Source organism: Microchirus variegatus, assembly GCF_963457635.1.
Source record: "Microchirus variegatus genome assembly, chromosome: 5".
In the NCBI taxonomy this organism is placed as follows: Eukaryota; Metazoa; Chordata; class Actinopteri; order Pleuronectiformes; family Soleidae; genus Microchirus; species Microchirus variegatus.
The window spans coordinates 9053826-9072188 of NC_139806.1; the positions used below are offsets into that span (position 1 = coordinate 9053826).

Genomic DNA, 18363 nt, shown 5'->3' on the forward strand with positions numbered 1-18363 from the left:
AAGCTCCAACTACTCCTCTGCTTACCCCTCCATCTTCCCAACTGACACGTTTGCACACTAGAGAGGATGTCATTATTTCTTCTTCAGTAAGCGTCGGCATCAAAATATAAAACGCAAGCTCTGACTGGTTTGTTGATCGAGCTGTGGGTTTGAATGGAGTCGGTGATTGCAAGGTGTAAAATCTATTATAGCCTAATTCTAAGATGGCACTAATAACCAAGTTATTTTCATTTCAAAGCGATCGCCCACACACATCAAAGAGACGTGTTGAATGGAAGATTTCCAATATGTTTTTTGGGAAACACCAAACTCAACAAATAAGTTCATAAAGATGAAAAGCCATCCCCATGACGTCTGCATCGACATTTGAAGCAGTTTTATGAACGACTCAGACAGAAAATAAGTTCTCTTGCAGACCCATCCATCATTTGTCTTCTGCTTATCCTCCACGCGAGGGTTTATGGGGGACGACACTCGGGGTGAAAGGCGAGCTGTACCGTGGATAGATCGCTAGTTTATCGCAGAACGTTCAACCACACTCTCACACCTGCGGGCAATTTAGAGCGTCCAATGAACCGTTGCATGTTTGTGGACATGTGGGAGGAAAACCATGGAACCAGGAGAAAATACCACATCCCCACATAGAGAGAATAGAATGGCCCCAGGACAGGATGCTAACCAGCAAGGTTCTTGCTGTTAGCCACGCAGCCGATTTATTTACATTGATGAACTGAACTTTGAACTTGATCTTTCTGAGAGTGACTGAGCACAACACAACTGCTTTTTTTTTTTTTTTTCCCGCTCATTTGACTTGTTGGAGTTACAGCCGATTAGCTTAGCTTTAAAGGCACCATATGTAAGAATGTGGCCAAAATGGTTACTACACTCAAATTCAAAATACTAGGTTTCGTTTTCTCCGCCATTGTAGCTTAGACGTACTGCAACTGGCAACCTGTGGTTGCTCGGCAGCTGAGACTCTACTGACTGCAATGATTGTTAGACGGCGGTAGGTGGCGCCACATGCCAAAACATGATTTCAAAACATAAACAAGATTTTTTTAATGCGAATATTTTGTATATACTGTTGTTGCGAGTTCAGTTTGTTATATGAACATTATTCCTGAGTCTCTGTGACATATTAGGAGGATTTTATGGCCAGTTGCTTTAGATTTATTACATAATGCACCAAGAAAGAGTGAAATATGAGGAAACATAAGAGCAGCTATACATTCACTCATTAACATATTAGCGCTTGCTTGTCACCTGCTAGTTAATGACGATTTCCCAATGACTTCTATCTAGAGCTGAAACAATTCATCGATGAATCGATCACTAAATCAATCGTCAACTGTTTTGATAATCGATTAATCGGTTTGAAGCTTTTTTCATGATTAAAACGAGGTTTCTGATTGTTTTAGCTTCTTAAATGTGAATATTTTCTTCGTTTCTTTGCTCCACATAACAAAGAATCATTTGTTTGTGGACAAAATAAGACGTTTGAGAACATAATCATTTCCAGGTTTGACTTTTAAGCATTTTATGGACCAAACGATTAACCGATTAGGAAAATAATAGCTTCTACTTCTATCACAGGGAAAATCATCAGCAGCACAGGAATCTTCTCCCCCTCCTCTCCTACTCCAAACCTCTGCTATTTTTCTCATAACCCTTGTGAAATACAGTGAGATCAAAACAGGCAAGTGAAAGCCAAAAAATAAAAAAATGTAAATTAAACACAGAGTGGGTGAACATTTACCTTTGTCGGCACTTTGACAGGAAAGAGATACAGTCTCCATGTTGCCAGGACCTGGAGGGAGGAGAGAACACATTCATTTTTCTGTCACAGAGCAGGAAATGCAAAAATGCAAATTGCAGCGAAAATAGCACAGCACAAACAGCCCATAAAGAGAGCAAATCATGTCTGCAGTTCATCTGAAAGGCTCGTAAGTCACGTTAAGCACTCCAGATACCGGAGAGCTAATGACGACCGTGCACGTAAGCACTTGTGCGAAACGGAGATTATGGGTGGATTGCGAGAAACATGACAAGTCAGATTTATCGAGCCGTGTTGCATTGATGTGAAAAAAATACACTTTTTTTCTTTTTTTTTGCCTTATTGCGTCAGGATGGAAACTAATGCGGAGTTAAGGTGGAGAAAGAGGATGTAAGTGTGCTTTTGCCAAAAGAAACATTACCATTTAAAAGTGTCTTGGGCGCAGTAAGAGAAGGAAAAATTGGAGCACAATCGCCTCTGTAATTAATCTCATTCATAATTCAAAAATCCATAATTAGCATAGCCCATGCATGCACTGTGCATCTCTATATCTCCCCACCTCCTTCTGTTTCTTTCCCACACGTTCTCAGCTAGCTTTCAAATTCCATTTCTGGCATGTCCATGATTCCCCTCCCTTGCATCTTGTCATTCCTCTCTCCATCTCCATGGAAATCAGTTCATTTTCCCCCCATATACTTCCTTAATCCCTAATCCCTCCATCTCCCTGTGTGCCACAGCGCCCTGTCTGGTTTGCTCCTGCCTGAAATCCTCTAACACACACACACACACCCTACCATCTCACAATTCCCTGGTCTTCTTTCCTGTTACAGTTTCTTTCGATTCTTTTTTCTGCTCTGTCGCTTTCAATACCTCAAGGCCTCTCTGTGCTGAATGGCTAATGGCGCCCTGCTGAGTAGTGGTGAGAGGAATAAAGCAAAAGAAACATACAAAGGGAGAGGAGGGGTGGAGGAGACATATAGATGAGGCAATAGAGACACTAGATTTCCCTTCTAATAATAAAGTCCTCAGATCTTCCTCCACGATACTTCACCAACTCGCAGCAAAAAATTGCTCTCACACTTCAGCCTCGTTTCTTAACTACACAGATATCCGTAATAGACTCCCAGGAAGGAGCGACATGACAGGATTGAAGACGTGAGACTAAAAAAGGAGCCGACAGAATGAGAAGAAAGGGCACTAAGACGGTGGAGGGGGGGGCCTTGACGAAAAGATTGTTAGTCCAATCACAACTCAAAAGTTTGACAACTGTGGTATACAAGTCCAGAAAAGAAAAAGTAAGGAGGGGCCGTGATGGGACCTTGAGGCGCAGGATGTGAGAGAGAGTTATATACAGTGAGAAAATATAAAGACAAAAGAATCTTTTTTTCTCCCCTTTGAAGGCCCTGCAGCTGACGGAGGCTATCGTCATGTAAACAGACGCATCAATAATGCAGACTCTATGACGGCTGCAGATTTGATCCCTCTGATGCTGAACAAGGCTTCTTGCGTAGGGTTTCTGCTCTTGATAGATCACTTTCGGCTAACTGGAGGTATCATTACGGACAATCGATACTGCACGCTTTCATATTGCGTGTAGTCTGAAGGGTGCGTGGTGCATTAAAGAGAGAGAGAGAACCTGCGGGATCTTCTCAGCACATGAGATGTAACGGATCCAGTCAGTGCCACCCTTTTAAAGTTCAGAGGACCAGTCTGGCACAAAGTGTCGCTGCCAGTTTCAGGCTTAACTGAGTTGTTATTCTCCCTGGCACCGACCACGGGTGTGCTGGAGTAAAATAAGAGAATCGATGGTGCATTACAATCTTTAGGCAGAGAACAAAAAACTGGGCGCTTTTTTTTTTTCATCTTTTGAAATCCTCATATTGTCTCAAAAGAAAATAATTTAGAAAAAGCTATTACAATACATATATAATGTGATTTAACTGTGTTGAATATTGTAATGACGATTTAACTTGTGATAAACACATTTTTAGGAACACAGTGGGCTGCTGCGAGTTTTACACTCTTTTAATATCCTGATCTGATTGTTTACGTTTGTCCCACAGCACCTAAGTTTTTTTTTTTGTTGCTAATTTAGGATCATTTTGATGTGCTGAATCCAAAAATCACATTGAATTTGCTCAATCAGGTCAACTTTCTGAACAAAGCTACATACTGTTTTTTTTTACATGTACGGGTATTTTCACGTCATATGATGCAAAATTATTTTACATTTCTTGCAATAAACAAATTCTGAAGATTTTGCATGAGCCAACTTATGACTAATTGTTTGTTTTGTTTTTTTTTAAAAGTGAATGAAATGACTTCGACAAGAAGATCTTGCAAAAATAACCCTGACGTATTCTGCTACATCTGCAGTGAATACGCCATTGTTCCTAACGGGAATCTAGTCACAAGTTTCGTGCTTTCCATGCTTATGTGGCAAAATTGGTTAAATGTGGTATAACAAAAATGTAATCAATTTAGTCAGTCTTCGGATTTTTCAAAATCAAATTAGCATAAAAACCTGACCTGATTGAGAAAAATGGATGTCATTTTAGGATTCAGCAGTGCAAAATTCAGGTGAAAAGACAGACAATTTACACTTTTTTTTTGGAACCCAGTATTAATCCATTCTTCAGATAATCTGTAATAATCTGTAATCATAGAACTAGCGGTGGCGTTCCACAAGGTGCCATCCTGGGCCTCCTCCCTCCCCTGAGTTCCTGGCTGAACATAACTCACATATATCTATTGCAGTTTAAGCAGTTTTTGTGATGTATATATAGATATATATATAAAAAGGTCTTTTGCAATATGTATATATTGTGAAATTTCAATGACAGTTATTTTTCTTATATTGTGTAGCCCTGTTTTATTCAGAGCACCCGAAATAATACTTTCTGTGTGCCACTAACAGATACCTATATATTATATTATAATAAAATATATTATCTCTATCTATTGTACTGTTAAATTGCCCATCTTAGGCTGCATTTTAACCTGTGCACACACACAAACAAATAAACAAAGAAATAGTTCCTAACTTAAGAATTAAGGTGTAAGGATGCTGCGGTCAGGCCCCACTGGCCATAAACACAATTTTATCTCACATAATGTGGCAGCAGTCCGGTGACCCATTTCTCCACGGATCAATCGAAAAAAAACCTGAAAGCCTCACGAAAGAATTGTTTTCCACCGAGGAAATCCTCCGAGATGAGACGGTCGACCTTGCTGACCCAGTGAGCCACGGACACGGCAGGTGACAATCTCAGAGAGTGATGAGGGAAGGAAGGAAGGGGAGTGGTGGGTGAAGATGATGAGATTTGTGTTTTCGACTTGACACGGAGAGGTGCTGTGATGGCACAGTGTCAGAAGCGCAAGTTCAAAGAGCCAGCCAGCCAGACGGCAAGGGCAGGGTGGGCTTGTGTGTGTGTGTCAGACACAGAGAGAGAGAGTGTGAGCACGCACACACACACACACACACACACACACACTAAAACAAAAAAATGTTTCACTTTCTGGATGTGCATCATGTGTATGTTTGCATGCATGCATGCACTCAAGAGGGACATAGGTTGGAGGGGTGGCTTATATTAATCATAAGCTGTCAGACTCTGGGTCTTGCACTTCAAAAGAGATGGTGCAAATCAAATTATGTCTCTTGGTCCTCTGCAACATCGCCTCCAAGAGAACGAGCAGAGGATCAGAGCCAGATTTGGCCACCCGTGGTATTTGTGGCATACAACGAGGGCATTTAAACACACACACACTTTCACCACAATATCAGAAACACTGTGCACAAGTCAGGCATCTTGGCACGACACTTGCACAGCCACTGTCATAGAACCAAGTGAAGTCGGCATCATCAGAACCCTGCCAGTCAATCTGTCAGCTTACATGCATGTGTGGGTGTCGGTGTGCGTCACTGTGTGTGAGTTGACAGGGGCTTTGAAAGCACAGATGCTCCAGGTTCTGCTTCATAACAGACTTCAGAGTGGTTCAAAGAGAGTCGGGAAGGAATGGCAAGAAACTCAAACAAAAAAAAGAGGAGAGAAATACACCTTGTTCCAGATTTTTTCTCCGAAAAATCCAACTAGCCCAATGCACCAAAATCAAAGAGTTGGCAAACAAGCAATCTGAAGCCCAAAGGACCTCTTAAAAAGAGAATAGGAGGAAGAGGGAGACCAAGTAGTGGTGATATGGATATGTGGTTGTGTGTCGACAGGACAGCAAAGGAGAGAAAGAAGTTCAAAATAAAGGCAGTAACACCAAGTGGCCTTTCAAACCACTCATTCACACCGACGCTCATCTCATGGGAGAAAAGAGAAGGTCAGACTGTCGACCATTCGCCGCAGGCTTTGAAACGTGCTTTATGATCATCAAAACGAAAGCACAGTCCTAATTACAGCGGCACATGGTTCTTACCACACACACCATCAAATAATAATACATACAACAAAAGTGTCTTCAGAGCCCAAACCAAGGCCACCATTTACAATACCGTTCAAAAGTTTGGGGTCACAAATGTCCTTATTTTTGAAGGAAAATCACTTTTTTCCAATGAACATAACATTAAATGAATCAGAAATACACTCTATACAACTGTTCTAGCTGCAAAGGTCTGGTTTTTAATGGAATATGTACATAGGTGTATAGAGGCCCATTTCCATTGTTCTAATGGTACATTGTGTTTGCTAATCCCGTTAGAAGGCTATTGGATGATTAGAAAACTCTTGAAAACCCTTGGGCAATGATGTTAGCACAGCTGAAAACAGTTTTGCTGGTTCTTTGATGAAAGTTCGAAGGGCAATATTATTAGTTTGAATAAAAATCATTATTTCTAATCTTGTATTTTCTATTCATTTTGCAACTCTTTTGATGAATAAAAGTATGAGCTTTAATGGAAAAATTGTATAGGTGACCCCAAACGTTTGAACGGTAGTGTATAATGTCTCTTGTGTTGGTTATGTAATGCATGTATGTGAGTATTTGTGGCTTAATTCAAAACCGGGCTTAATATTGACCTCAGTGTGCAAAGAGAGCCAACATCTGAATTTAGACTGGGACATGGAGTAATAGAGTTAACGCTTCTACCTGCATAATTTTGTTCTGCCTGGCTTTACGAGGCAGTGCTGATGAAGTCATAGATGCCAATAAAAAGAGCCTCTGGAAATCTTCCCCCCTATTTTGGACAGAATCTGCTGCTTGGCAGAGCTGCAGCGCTCTCTCTGTGCACCGACAAGCCCAAGATGCTCCGTCACTTTCTGTGGGGGCTGTCGAACAGCGTTCAAGCCAATCAGTAATGGAATTAGATTAAGGCAACGTGACGTCCATGAGAAAGTAAAATACAAATAGACACCGTTTCAATTACCACAAATTGATGAAGATTAATATTCTAACAATACCAAAGGGAAGAATGTTGCTTTGGTGTCAAATAGATTTTTCTTTAACAAACAGATACGTCAAGAGTAACAGATCAAATGAGGAAAAATCTCATTATAATGACACTGGCTGTACTGATGTAAACAAAATGTGTCCGGGTTTTCACATCTAAAGTTTGTTCACTGGGTTTTTCTAAATCCGATGCTAATTTCTCATCATCTGATTAAATATACACTACCGTTCAAAAGTTTGGGGTCACCTATACAATTTTTTTGTGTTTTCCATTAAAAGTCACACTTTTATTAATCAAAAGAGTTGCAAAATGAATAGTCAAGACATTGACAAGATTAGAAGTAATGATTTTGCTTTCGTCAAAGAACCAGCAAAACTGTTTTCAGCCGTCCTAACATAATTGCACTAGAATTTTCAAGGGTTTTCTAATCATCCAATAGCCTTCTAACGCGATTAGCAAACACAATGTACCATTAGAACACTGGAGAGATGGTTGCTGGAAATGAGCCTCTATACACCTATGTACATATTCCATTAAAAACCATACGTTTGCCGCTAGAATAGTCGTTTACCACATTAACAATATATAGAGTGTATTTCTGATTCATTTATATGTTATAACTTGACCTACAGACTACAAAGTTGTTGGTTTTTGCACATTTTAATGCACTTACCAGGATTTATCAACTCCACGCCAACATTTGAAAAGCCAAAATAAGCAGCAAACCGGTTACCCTTCCTCTAACTGAAATATTGAATTTTCCCCTTACTTTGGTTCCTTCTCCCAAAGAGCCAAATTAAGTACAAAATCCACTCAAGATGTCTCTACGGCAGGAGCCATGTAAATAAAAGGGCAGAAGGTACCTCTTCCATCTTTGCTAGTCCAAGTGAGACCTTACTTCATTACCTACCTTGCTACTACTCAACAATCTGCTGCAGTTTACATGCTCTGCTGCGTCCCAGAAGGCAAAGCACATCTGGCTAAACTTACAGAGTGCACCTGCCTGGTAATTGGGTCAGACTGAGGTCAGATCACATTGGCACTGCAAACAAACCACTCTAAAAGTTAGTTTGGGACCAGACCGAGGCCACCTCCTCCTCTCAAGGTTCTCAGTGCAGTTTGCTTCAGAGTTTGATTACCGTGTCCCCAGCTGCCCAAGTCAATCACACAAAAGGAACTGCACGATGCAGCAGTGGAAAGACTCTTCTACAACACACAGATTGCTCATCCACAGAGTTTAACGATTGTCCCTAAAGTGGCTTGATTTTCTGTGCAGTTCAGTTAAACCGTAAAGTTTAGCCAAAGACCATTTTCTAAGACTTACAACGTAGAATGTTCATAGACAGTTTGAGATAGAGAGTCTGAGATAGGTGTTTAGTCTCTCGTCTTAGACATTAGATGCATGTGCCTCAAATATTAGGCTTACACTTAATGGAGTGGCCTGACTTCAATTCAGTTTACCGAGTTAAGACTTTCTAACTTAGTCTGAGTGAAGCTCAAACAAATTTCCATTTGCCATAATTCAACCAATAAACCAAACCAGCCAAGACATAAATATCATTTTGAACTCTCATAGAACAAATAGCGATGTTACGTGCACATAACAATATACCGTTCTCTTTGTCTAGTGAGAGGAGTGAATGGAGGTGGAGAGAGAGGGTCAAAGGCCTGCTGCCTACTAGTGGACAGAGATTTAAAAATAACAGCAACATCAGTGCAGCGCTTTAAATAACTGATACAGTATCACGCCATGAAATATTGCAAAATGTTACTCTTTTTTTTTTTTACACTACTACGACAGACTAGAGCTTTTTTCTTTCTTTTTCTAAAGTACATTATTTATTGGTCAGGACCGGAGGGGGAATTTTTTAGCACATAAACTATGTTCATACTTTACTTTAAGGGAAACTAAAGCCCTATTCGGACAGGATTAGTTTTACATGGGGAGGGGGAGTAATGTAATTTCTACCTCAGGACATCTGTAATATTAATGGCCAAGTCGCACAGGATAAGAAATCTCAGTAAAACGACCACAATTGTGCAGGTGACCCCTAGACATCTTCTCTCACCGACAATAGGCCTGACTGGGAGGATAAGGAGGGGTAGCAAACCCGGTGACCCCCACACTGCTGCCTCCACCCCTTGATCTAGGGCATCCCAAGAAGCCTCAGCCAATGGTGGCTCTTTTGGCAGATGCACGCAAATAATTTCAGCCCGATTTCCTGGACAGCAAATGGCGTTCGAATTAAGCACCGCCGTCACCTCTCGTCGTCATTTCTACACCGATATCACTCAAGTGTAGATACACAACTCATGGAAAACTACTTGCAAACAGGAGATGACGAAATATTTACGCACATGTTTGCTGCTGTTCTAGTTGCACAGGATTAGTATGAGTATCTTTCCCAGACCTTTATTCCCAAGATGAAAGTCGTCGTAATCTTTACAGACATCGTCCGGTAACGATAACCGACATGGCACGTTGGGACAGGACTAAAATCACTGAGGAAGCTCTGGTATTAATTAATAAAACTAATCATGTCCGAATAGGGCTCAAGTACAGGGAAACACTTAACAATTTGCTCAAAGAGGCTTTCCATCAAATCTCTTTGAACCCTTGGTTCAAAATAAAAATCAAAACAATGCACAGAAAAGTATAACATTAGATAGGGAGCATAATTAATAATTTTTAAGTGGGACAAAGCAATTAAAAGTGCTGGCCGACTATATATCGTCATTAACCATTACCTCCACCGACTTTCTTACCCGCCTACTCTCGGCTGTACATCCCCCACCACACACACACACACACGCACAACCGCGGCCACTTCTTTAAATGCAGTAGCACTAACTTGACCTCCACCCTCAGTCCCACTGGAGTCTTACGAGCGGACCCTCCGCATAACGGCAGAAACTAAGTGGAAATAAGGAAGCACCCGAGTGTGCTCGGGACTGTCAAACAGCGGCCAATCTCAGCCAGTAATGGGCCCATTATTAGGTCAAAGCGAGGGGTGAGTCGACGCAGAGAAAACAGTGACCGATCGAGATAAATAAGTGGCGGAAAAGCCAAATCGGCAACTGGGGCATCACAGAATAACACGGAGCATCCCCCCTGCTTAGTTCCTCCATTCCCTTTCCTTTCGTGGGAAACCCTCCCTTCCTCCGCTATCACCCCCCACATCACCATCACCACCCTCTCTCCCCTCCTTGCCTTTGAAGATGCTTTCTTTTCTGGGTTGTCTCCAATATTCAAATAGCGTGATCTAATAATGGCTGTGTATGCAATGAACCATGTGTCTCTATGAAGATGCCCTCTGCACAAAATGTGTGTACACACTCACACACACACAACACATTTTGTTTGGAACCCATCGTTGTGAAGACATGTCAAGGACATTTGGGTTAGGACTAGGGTTAAGGTTTTAGGGTAGGAGGTTATTACATCTGCGCACATGCTCACAAATATCAAGAGACAAGCGTGTGTGTGCTTGCATGTGGGTGTTTGTACACGCCTAGTACATGTATGTTGATACTATTCCTGCACACTGCCTTGGGTGTCAATTTAATGTCATGGTGCGCCTGTCTGAGACGGGTGGAGGGACACACACACACAGCCACACTCACCAATACACAGTTGTGTGCAGCCTGACGGCTGGTACATTCAACACGCATAGACAGCAGAGTCTCGGGGGAAAAACGGGTGCAAACAAAGAGAAAGATGAAGAACAAAGACATCATACGTGCAGCAGTAAACAGAAACTTGACGATGCACAACGTTTGAAAAACGCTTCTTTCCAGAAACTGAACAAAACAGGGCAGAACAATCGGGTACAGATTTGATCTGAGCTAAATCTACTTCAGCAGATCCTCATCGCTAAGTGAAGGCCATTTATTGTCATAGAACAGTTAACTTCTGTATGACATTTTCAAGTGTATCTTGTGCACAGAACCCAGAGAGACTGAAACAATCAGTTGGTTTATCAGCTCTCCTTTTTTTGTTCACCCTCCATACATACAAACACATTTGTCCATTAGACTGAAAAGATTGCCACTTAGAGGGGAAGACCTTGACAATGAGCAACTATGAATGCCTATATCCAGCTCTCTCACTTTCTCTCCTCCCCAGCCTTCCTTACTTATAAAGAATTTGAAGCAGCAGCCAAGGCCCATTTGGATAGTAAAAAAAAAAAAAAACTCTCATAAGGCAGAGACCTAATTCAATTGCTTGTGATGGAAAGAGGAGCTCAATATACTTCGGTTTGAGTAAAGATGGAGGGAAAGGGGAAGGGCACAAAGGGAAGGGACGGAAGAAAAGCGAGAGGTGACTGACTGGTGGTGTTGGGTGAGGGGGTAGGCAGAGGAGGAGGATGATGATAGGGAGGAGAATAATTGAGATGGACAGATAAGGAGGATGGGAGGGAGGGAGGAAACAAAGAGAGATGACAAAAATAGTTGTGGGGGTATGGTCATGATGGAAGATGGATGGCGAACTGAGAGACGTGCAAATAAATAGCTGCGATGCTTTTATTGCATCGCGTCTTTGTTGGAAATGAGCCGGCTCTCCCACGTAGCGACTACATACATACATACGAGCACCTGATCAGTCACTAATGTGGCCGACTGACAAAGTCTCATTAACGGCGGTGGTGGCCTTGGATCGCGTGGATCTCCTTGAACACTGCCCACACGCCCTCTGGCTCACAAACAGAGATAGAAATAAATAAATGATGCCTCACACATTCATACTGAGGACACTCTTAGACACACAGTATGACAACTAAATGCCTAACCCCAACATGAAATCAATTCTAACACTACCCCAAAACCCTACATCTAAGGATTAGCCAAAATGTCCTCACAAAGGTAAGTTTGATATTAAATCTGTCCATTACAGCCGACTACAAACATGTACACACAAACAGACACGCACTCTCTCTGTGTCTCTCGCTCTCTCGCCGGTGGCATTAAGGCCATCCTGCCACATCTAATAAACTCTGAGGACGGACGCAGTAGGCCATGGCACGGTGTCCACTTCACTCTGCTTAGGCAGGACGTGTCTGAAACCAGATTTCAGTGGCGTCTGTTGGGGGTGTGTAATCTGCCACTTCTGCCTTTTCCAATCTGTCACAATTAACGTCCATTGATTTCCATTTAGTCAGTAACGAGCCGGTGGCCGTTCCTGTTCCATATTCAACGCCTCACACATTTGATTATTGCCCCCTTTAGAGCAGGTCTCAGCCATCCTCTGTGTTCCAATCGCATGTGGACGGTCATAAGTAGCGTTCGCACCGCATATTAGAATGTGTCCTAGATCTAATACGGCTTACCTACCCTTTATTGATTGTGCGATTGCAAATAAATGAACATAAGAAAAAAACTACTGAAACTGCTGAGGAACAGACAACATCAACTGATGTATCCTGAGGACGGATTGCATTCATGCACCTCGGGATTGTGACCACGTGTCCTCAAACCACCTCTGGATGTGTTTTTTTTTTTGTTATCTGACCTGAGGACACAGTCAGGGTGCATTGTGATAATGGGATATAAGCATCAGGACCTGTATTTAGTGCAATCTGCCTGTGATCAGATCACTCAGGACGGACTGTAACACCATGTCTATACCATGAGCGAGTGTTTTTTGCGTCTCTCACCAGTATCCTGTCCTCCGATTTGCCGCTCCTGGTGTCTTGCTTGATTGCTCGCACGAAATTAACGGGCTGTTTGTCGAGTATCTTCCTGATGTTCTCTGGAGAGAGAAAGAAAAAGGACAGGAGATCGAATTACATAACGGTAACATGTAACAAAACGAAAAATGCTGCCCACTCAGAAGCACAGTGAAAAGCTAAAAGGCTACAAACTTGACGCTTGTTGACTAACGACAGGAAAAAGCTTTCATTTCAAAGTAAATGAGCGGAAAAATATCAGGAGTGGAGCGGGTTTCTCGACTTATACTAATTATTTTGTTTGCTTTTCACTGCATGGACACACACCTCTCTTTGGAAGCTCCCTGATATCATCATCTTCACTAATGAGATGCAATTATGGATACACTGGTGCCACATAAATATTTTAATTAAAAAAAAATAAGGCAGCCTCAAGCAGATTTCCCTGTGAATTTGACTCACAAATGAGGATCAAGTGAACAGAGGTTAACTGGCTGAAGAAGAAACTGACAGCAGGGCCAATGGCTGACGGATCCTGAGTTCAGAGTGGAGAAGAACAGTGATTTCCAATGGTAATTTGGTGATAGCATTAGAGCTAGGAGAGGGGCAACTTCAAATTCAGTACAGTAAAAGAGACTTTGAATTAAGGACAAATTGCTAAATCTGTTCACTTGGAGGCAATAGGAACACTGATGGAGGTCGCAGACCCAGTCCAAATTGAGTAAGGGGACCTTGAGAACAAAGTCTCAGATCTTCCAGAGAAATTCTGAGTCTTAAATACATCAGTGCCAAAGAGCACTGCATCCATTTGTTGAGTGGTGGACAAAAGCATCACTAACACATTCCATGTTGGGTTTTCTTTCCATTTGTTCCCCCCCACATCGTACCATTTACAGCCACTTTCCATAAATAGAGAAGGCAAACCTCCGCCAAGGTTGCTCACTTTCCCACAGTAACACAGCACTGCCTACCTTGCAAGACTGCCTCTGTATCACGTCTAAAAACCATAATCTATATCCCCAGAGGATTTCATCCAAATCTGGTCTTTCTCCTTTTTAAGTTATGCTGCTCGCAAACACACAGGCAAAGACGGTCAAAAAGATAACCTCCTTGGCAGAGGTAATAAAGTCAGCTCGACATCAGGGGCGTTAACACTTGGATTTAGGACACCGGCAGGTGACACTTTTCTAAGTGCTCCCAGAGAAACATCACTCTGGTGTCTTAGAGCATTTGTGTAAGCCTTTTCGGTGTCGCAGTGATTGAACAGTGTGCATCCAAAGAGGGCAATCCAGCAACACCACAGTGTTAATGCTGATGATGCCATCATCGTCGCATTTTTGGAAGATGGACAGGTAGAGTACTCCTCCACGTCACGCACACGAGGGTGAACATTTGGAAAGACAGTTACAAAGCCAAGAATCGGGCACACACACACACACACATATACACACACACGCATATACACAACCTTTAACTGAAGAGGGACTCGTAACTGGGCTATTTTTAGCCTCAGTGAAAGAATAAAAAAGCAGCCAAGCTCATCTTAAAGAAGCAAAACACAATATCCAGAGATGCCGTCTTCGGTGGGCCTCAGCTCCGTCATGCCGGGCAACTCAGCTGAGGCTCAGTGAACCGCAGCAGAGGCCTCCTGCATTTACATCCCCTCCATAACAATGCAACCTGCTATTCACACAAACAATGGTAACCTTTCCCTCCTTACTGCAAACACGTACATATGCCTGCAAGCTGCCCAATATTCACAGTCCACAGTTTCTAGCAGGGCCACCCATGCTAAATATGCACTGGTGGAGCTCCAGCAGATGGAGATACAACGCATCATGCTGTGTCACGACGCTCCGCTGTTATGTCAGTCTCCCAGCTCTCTCTCTCTCTCTCTCCCTCTCTCTACCTCGCACTGCTGCACACTCATTATTCTCACTTTCCACATTCCTTCTGCAACAACCTTGAAGTTGGGATGTCACACTTGAGCGAGCAGCAACAAACGCAGCGAGGATGAGGAAGGGACGGTAGGACACGGTGGCGGCAATCGCACCGGCAGATCGACGGAAAGGATCAGCACCAGACACAGAGTTACTGACGTTAAGCTGAGTAAAACCCAATCGCTTAAACCTTTTAACACGTTCTGTGCATCCCCTCCCAATAATGCCTAGTAGTGTGACCTCGGCATCTGCTCCCAAGGGGTTCAAAAGAGGCAAGAGTTTGAGTGTGGGTGGGGGGGGGGAAGAATCACAATAGATAAATCTTTCTCCTTGGTTGACTTCCATGTCCCCATGGCCTCTTGACACTGTGATGGATCTGCTCACTCACCCACAACACTTCCCACCACTCTCTGTTTCCCCTTACAGGTTAGCTGTGTTGATGACCTCATGGTGTCTGACACAAGGAGTTTGACCAGGTTGAGATGGTAAACCATGAGATTTAACTCACCAAATCAGGGTAATTAGAAAGTACTTTTAACACCTTGCCACCCAAAAGTGCGTGTGTGGAGTTAAGCTAGGTTTATGGTCGCCGTAGTGTGCCGCACGACAAAAATGATGTAATATCCTGTGTCGGACCAGGCGCATCAGCTCCGGATACTTTTTGTTCTGATACTGTTACATTTTTTTTTTTGAAGAAAGTCAGCTCACTGTCTATGTGCATCAGGGCAAATGGATCATTCCTGATTTTCAAAAAAATCATTAAAATTATTCCTTAAGAGGTTTGCAAATGTTTTCAACTGATCCTTGTTCAGGGCAATGGCGACTATGATGATGGTAAATTTCAAGTCATTCCGAGATACCTTTTTTTTTTTAGACTAAAGTCAGCTCACTGTCAAAGTGCATCAGGGCAAATGGATTATTTCCCGATTTTCAAAAATTCATTAAAATTATTCCTTAAGAGGTTTGCAAATATTTTCAACAGATCCTTATTCAGGACGATGATGACTATTATGATGGTAAATTTCAAGTCATTCCGAGATACTTTTTGTTTTTGAGACTAAAGTCAGCTCACTTTCAAAGTGCTGCACACTGTCACGCACAAGCATAAACAAGGCTTTATCGTGCGACTACGGGCACCCGTTCACTTCCAGTAGGGTTTCAGCTGCACACGGGCAATGTCCTTGCCAGGAACAAACCTGAGACATGATAAACTTTTGCACAAAAAGGTAGTTTTACATAGCAGTATACTGTTTGGAGAACTCAACCTTTATGTCACTTTTCATCTGAAATTCAGCTCATTTGATTCAAATCAAATTTGGGGGGTGGGGCAGGAGATGAAAGACTAACTTTGAGCACAGCTTGGCCTTGTATCCATTTTGAATTCCCTCTCCATCAGAAAAACATCTTCAAAAGGATATATATTATTAATTTGAACCAGATTTTTGGCAAAAGTGACATCATTCGTCAGCGCCCCATAGGAACTGTGAAAAATCTTAGTTCTGCAAACTCTGTAGGGACCTTTTCAGCTTCTTCTTCTTCTTCAGGGCATAAGAAAACACAAGTTTTATCGGTTGCACAGACATGATGTTGCTGGCTTAAAAGTCGGCTACACACTAGAGGATAATTGGCAAGATTTTGGTCACGATCCGGCCCTTCGGACAATCGTGAGTGCCTTCCAATTTTAGGCTGATTTGAACAGATTATCTGACCAAATTATCCTCAACAGGCACGATATTAACGTCATCGGGAACATCAGAGTCTTCCCAAAACCCTGCAGTAACTAATGAGAGCCAGGCTGCCCACAGAGCCCAGTAGATGGTAGAGAAAAGGTTGAAGACAAACTTTTGATTGCTTGTTTAGTGTGTATTGCAACCAAATAAAGACGGTCAGCCTAAATCACGCCAGTTTCTGAGAGAACCTCCTCCCTGCAATCATTTGATTAAGTGGTGCTTGTGGTTGTGGCCCTGTGGTCTTGACTGGATTGTGTAGTCTGGGCCATCTCTGGATTAAAACATTGAAAATGGGTGGCAAAGTTCATTGTCCCAAGTCAGATTTTATGTCACTTGACCATTGTCATACTGGCTGTGTGAATTTACAGGTAGATAATTCCTGGTGACGAAGAAGCCCAGTGGCAAGTTCTCATAATATTTAGTCACATAATATGGATCCTTGAAAACATACCTTTCTCTAGTTTCCTCCTACAGTTCAAAGACATGCAGATTTGTTGGATTAGGCAAAATTGGACACTCTAAATTGATTGTAGGTTTGAGCGTGTGAGAGTGGACGGTTGTCACCCTACGTCAGCTGGGATTGGCACCAGCATCCCCCATGTGTCTCTCATGTGGAGTAACATAATGTCTGCCAAATTTAGCCATCACCAGTTAGTGCCAAACCTCAACTCCAATTAAATTTCAAGTCATTCCGAGATACTTTTAATTTTTGAGACTAAAGTCAGCTCACTGTCAAAGTGCATCAGGGCAAACGGATAATTTCCTGAATTTTAAAAATTCATTAAAATTATTCCTTAAGAGGTTTGCAAATATTTTCAACGTATCCTTGTTCAGGGCGATGCCGACTATTATGATGGTAAATTTCAAGTCATTCCGAGATACTTTTTTGTTTTTGAGACTAAAGTCAGCTCACTGTCAAAGTGCATCAGGGCAAATGGATAATTTCCTGAATTTCAAAAATTCATTAAAATTATTCCTTAAGAGGTTTGCAAATATTTTCAACGGATCCTTGTTCAGGGCGATGTCGACTATTATGATGGTAAATTTCAAGTCATTCAAAGACACTTTTTTCAACTCCAATGCCATTACACAGGCCTCCAACCAGTGCCTCAGAAATGAGGTTCTGCCTCCAGAGGAACAGGTTTTTGGGTCCCTCACAAAGGTCAGTGTTTCTGAGCAGAAAAGCTCCTCAAGAGTTAACGTAATCACACACAGAGGAAAAACTTAAGTGCACCTGCTTCACTCAGGAACTCTGACAGCCAGCACAGGACCCATGTGTTCCACACATTTCCCAGAAACAACAACAGAAACAGCAGCAGCAGCAGCAGCAGTCGGACACAGTTTCCACAAAGTGAAACACTCAGGTCGAACAGATTTAAATCTCCACACCAGCCTCATAATGACAGCCATTAACTCCACTCGGCTCCTGCCTGCGGGACGCATTTCCTGCAAATCAAACGCATTGAATAACGGGAGATTTGAAAAAAAAAAAAAAAAAAAAAAAAGCGAGTAAAATAAACCGCGTGCGTTTACTCACAAAGCTTCGCCGATTAAAAACAACACTTTCCTCCTGAATAAAGTCGTGCTTGTGCTCACCTGTGATTTCCCTGCTGACGCCGACGATGCCCGCAGGTGTTAGGGTCTCATTTGATGCCATGGTCCGGCCCCCTCTCCGTCTCCGTCTCCGTCTCCTTCTCCTTCTCCTCTCTGTCCTCCTCTGCTGTTTTCAGCCTCTCTCTCCCTCGGTGGCTGCAGGTGGTCCGGCCGCAGCAACAGCCGGTGCAGAGTGATGCGATGCTTCGCTGTGGTGGTGCGCACTGGCAAAGGCTGAAGGGACGCCTCCGACTTCACTTAGACA

At 42.6% G+C, this 18363-nt stretch overlaps 1 protein-coding gene across 1 annotated transcript in view; it reads right to left on the reverse strand.

The window, feature by feature from the left end:
• The window catches only part of carmil3 (capping protein regulator and myosin 1 linker 3), a gene marked incomplete at both ends in the record, with an annotated part of 88785 nt that extends 70623 nt beyond the window's left edge, over positions 1–18162 (reverse strand). Inside the window, 3 exons of the mRNA XM_083888938.1 lie at positions 1757–1807; positions 12824–12918; positions 18102–18162. Coding sequence (XP_083745064.1) covers positions 1757–1807; positions 12824–12918; positions 18102–18162 — 207 coding nt within the window. The remainder of the gene's footprint in view (positions 1–1756; positions 1808–12823; positions 12919–18101) is intronic.
• Positions 18163–18363: the final 201 nt, after the last annotated feature.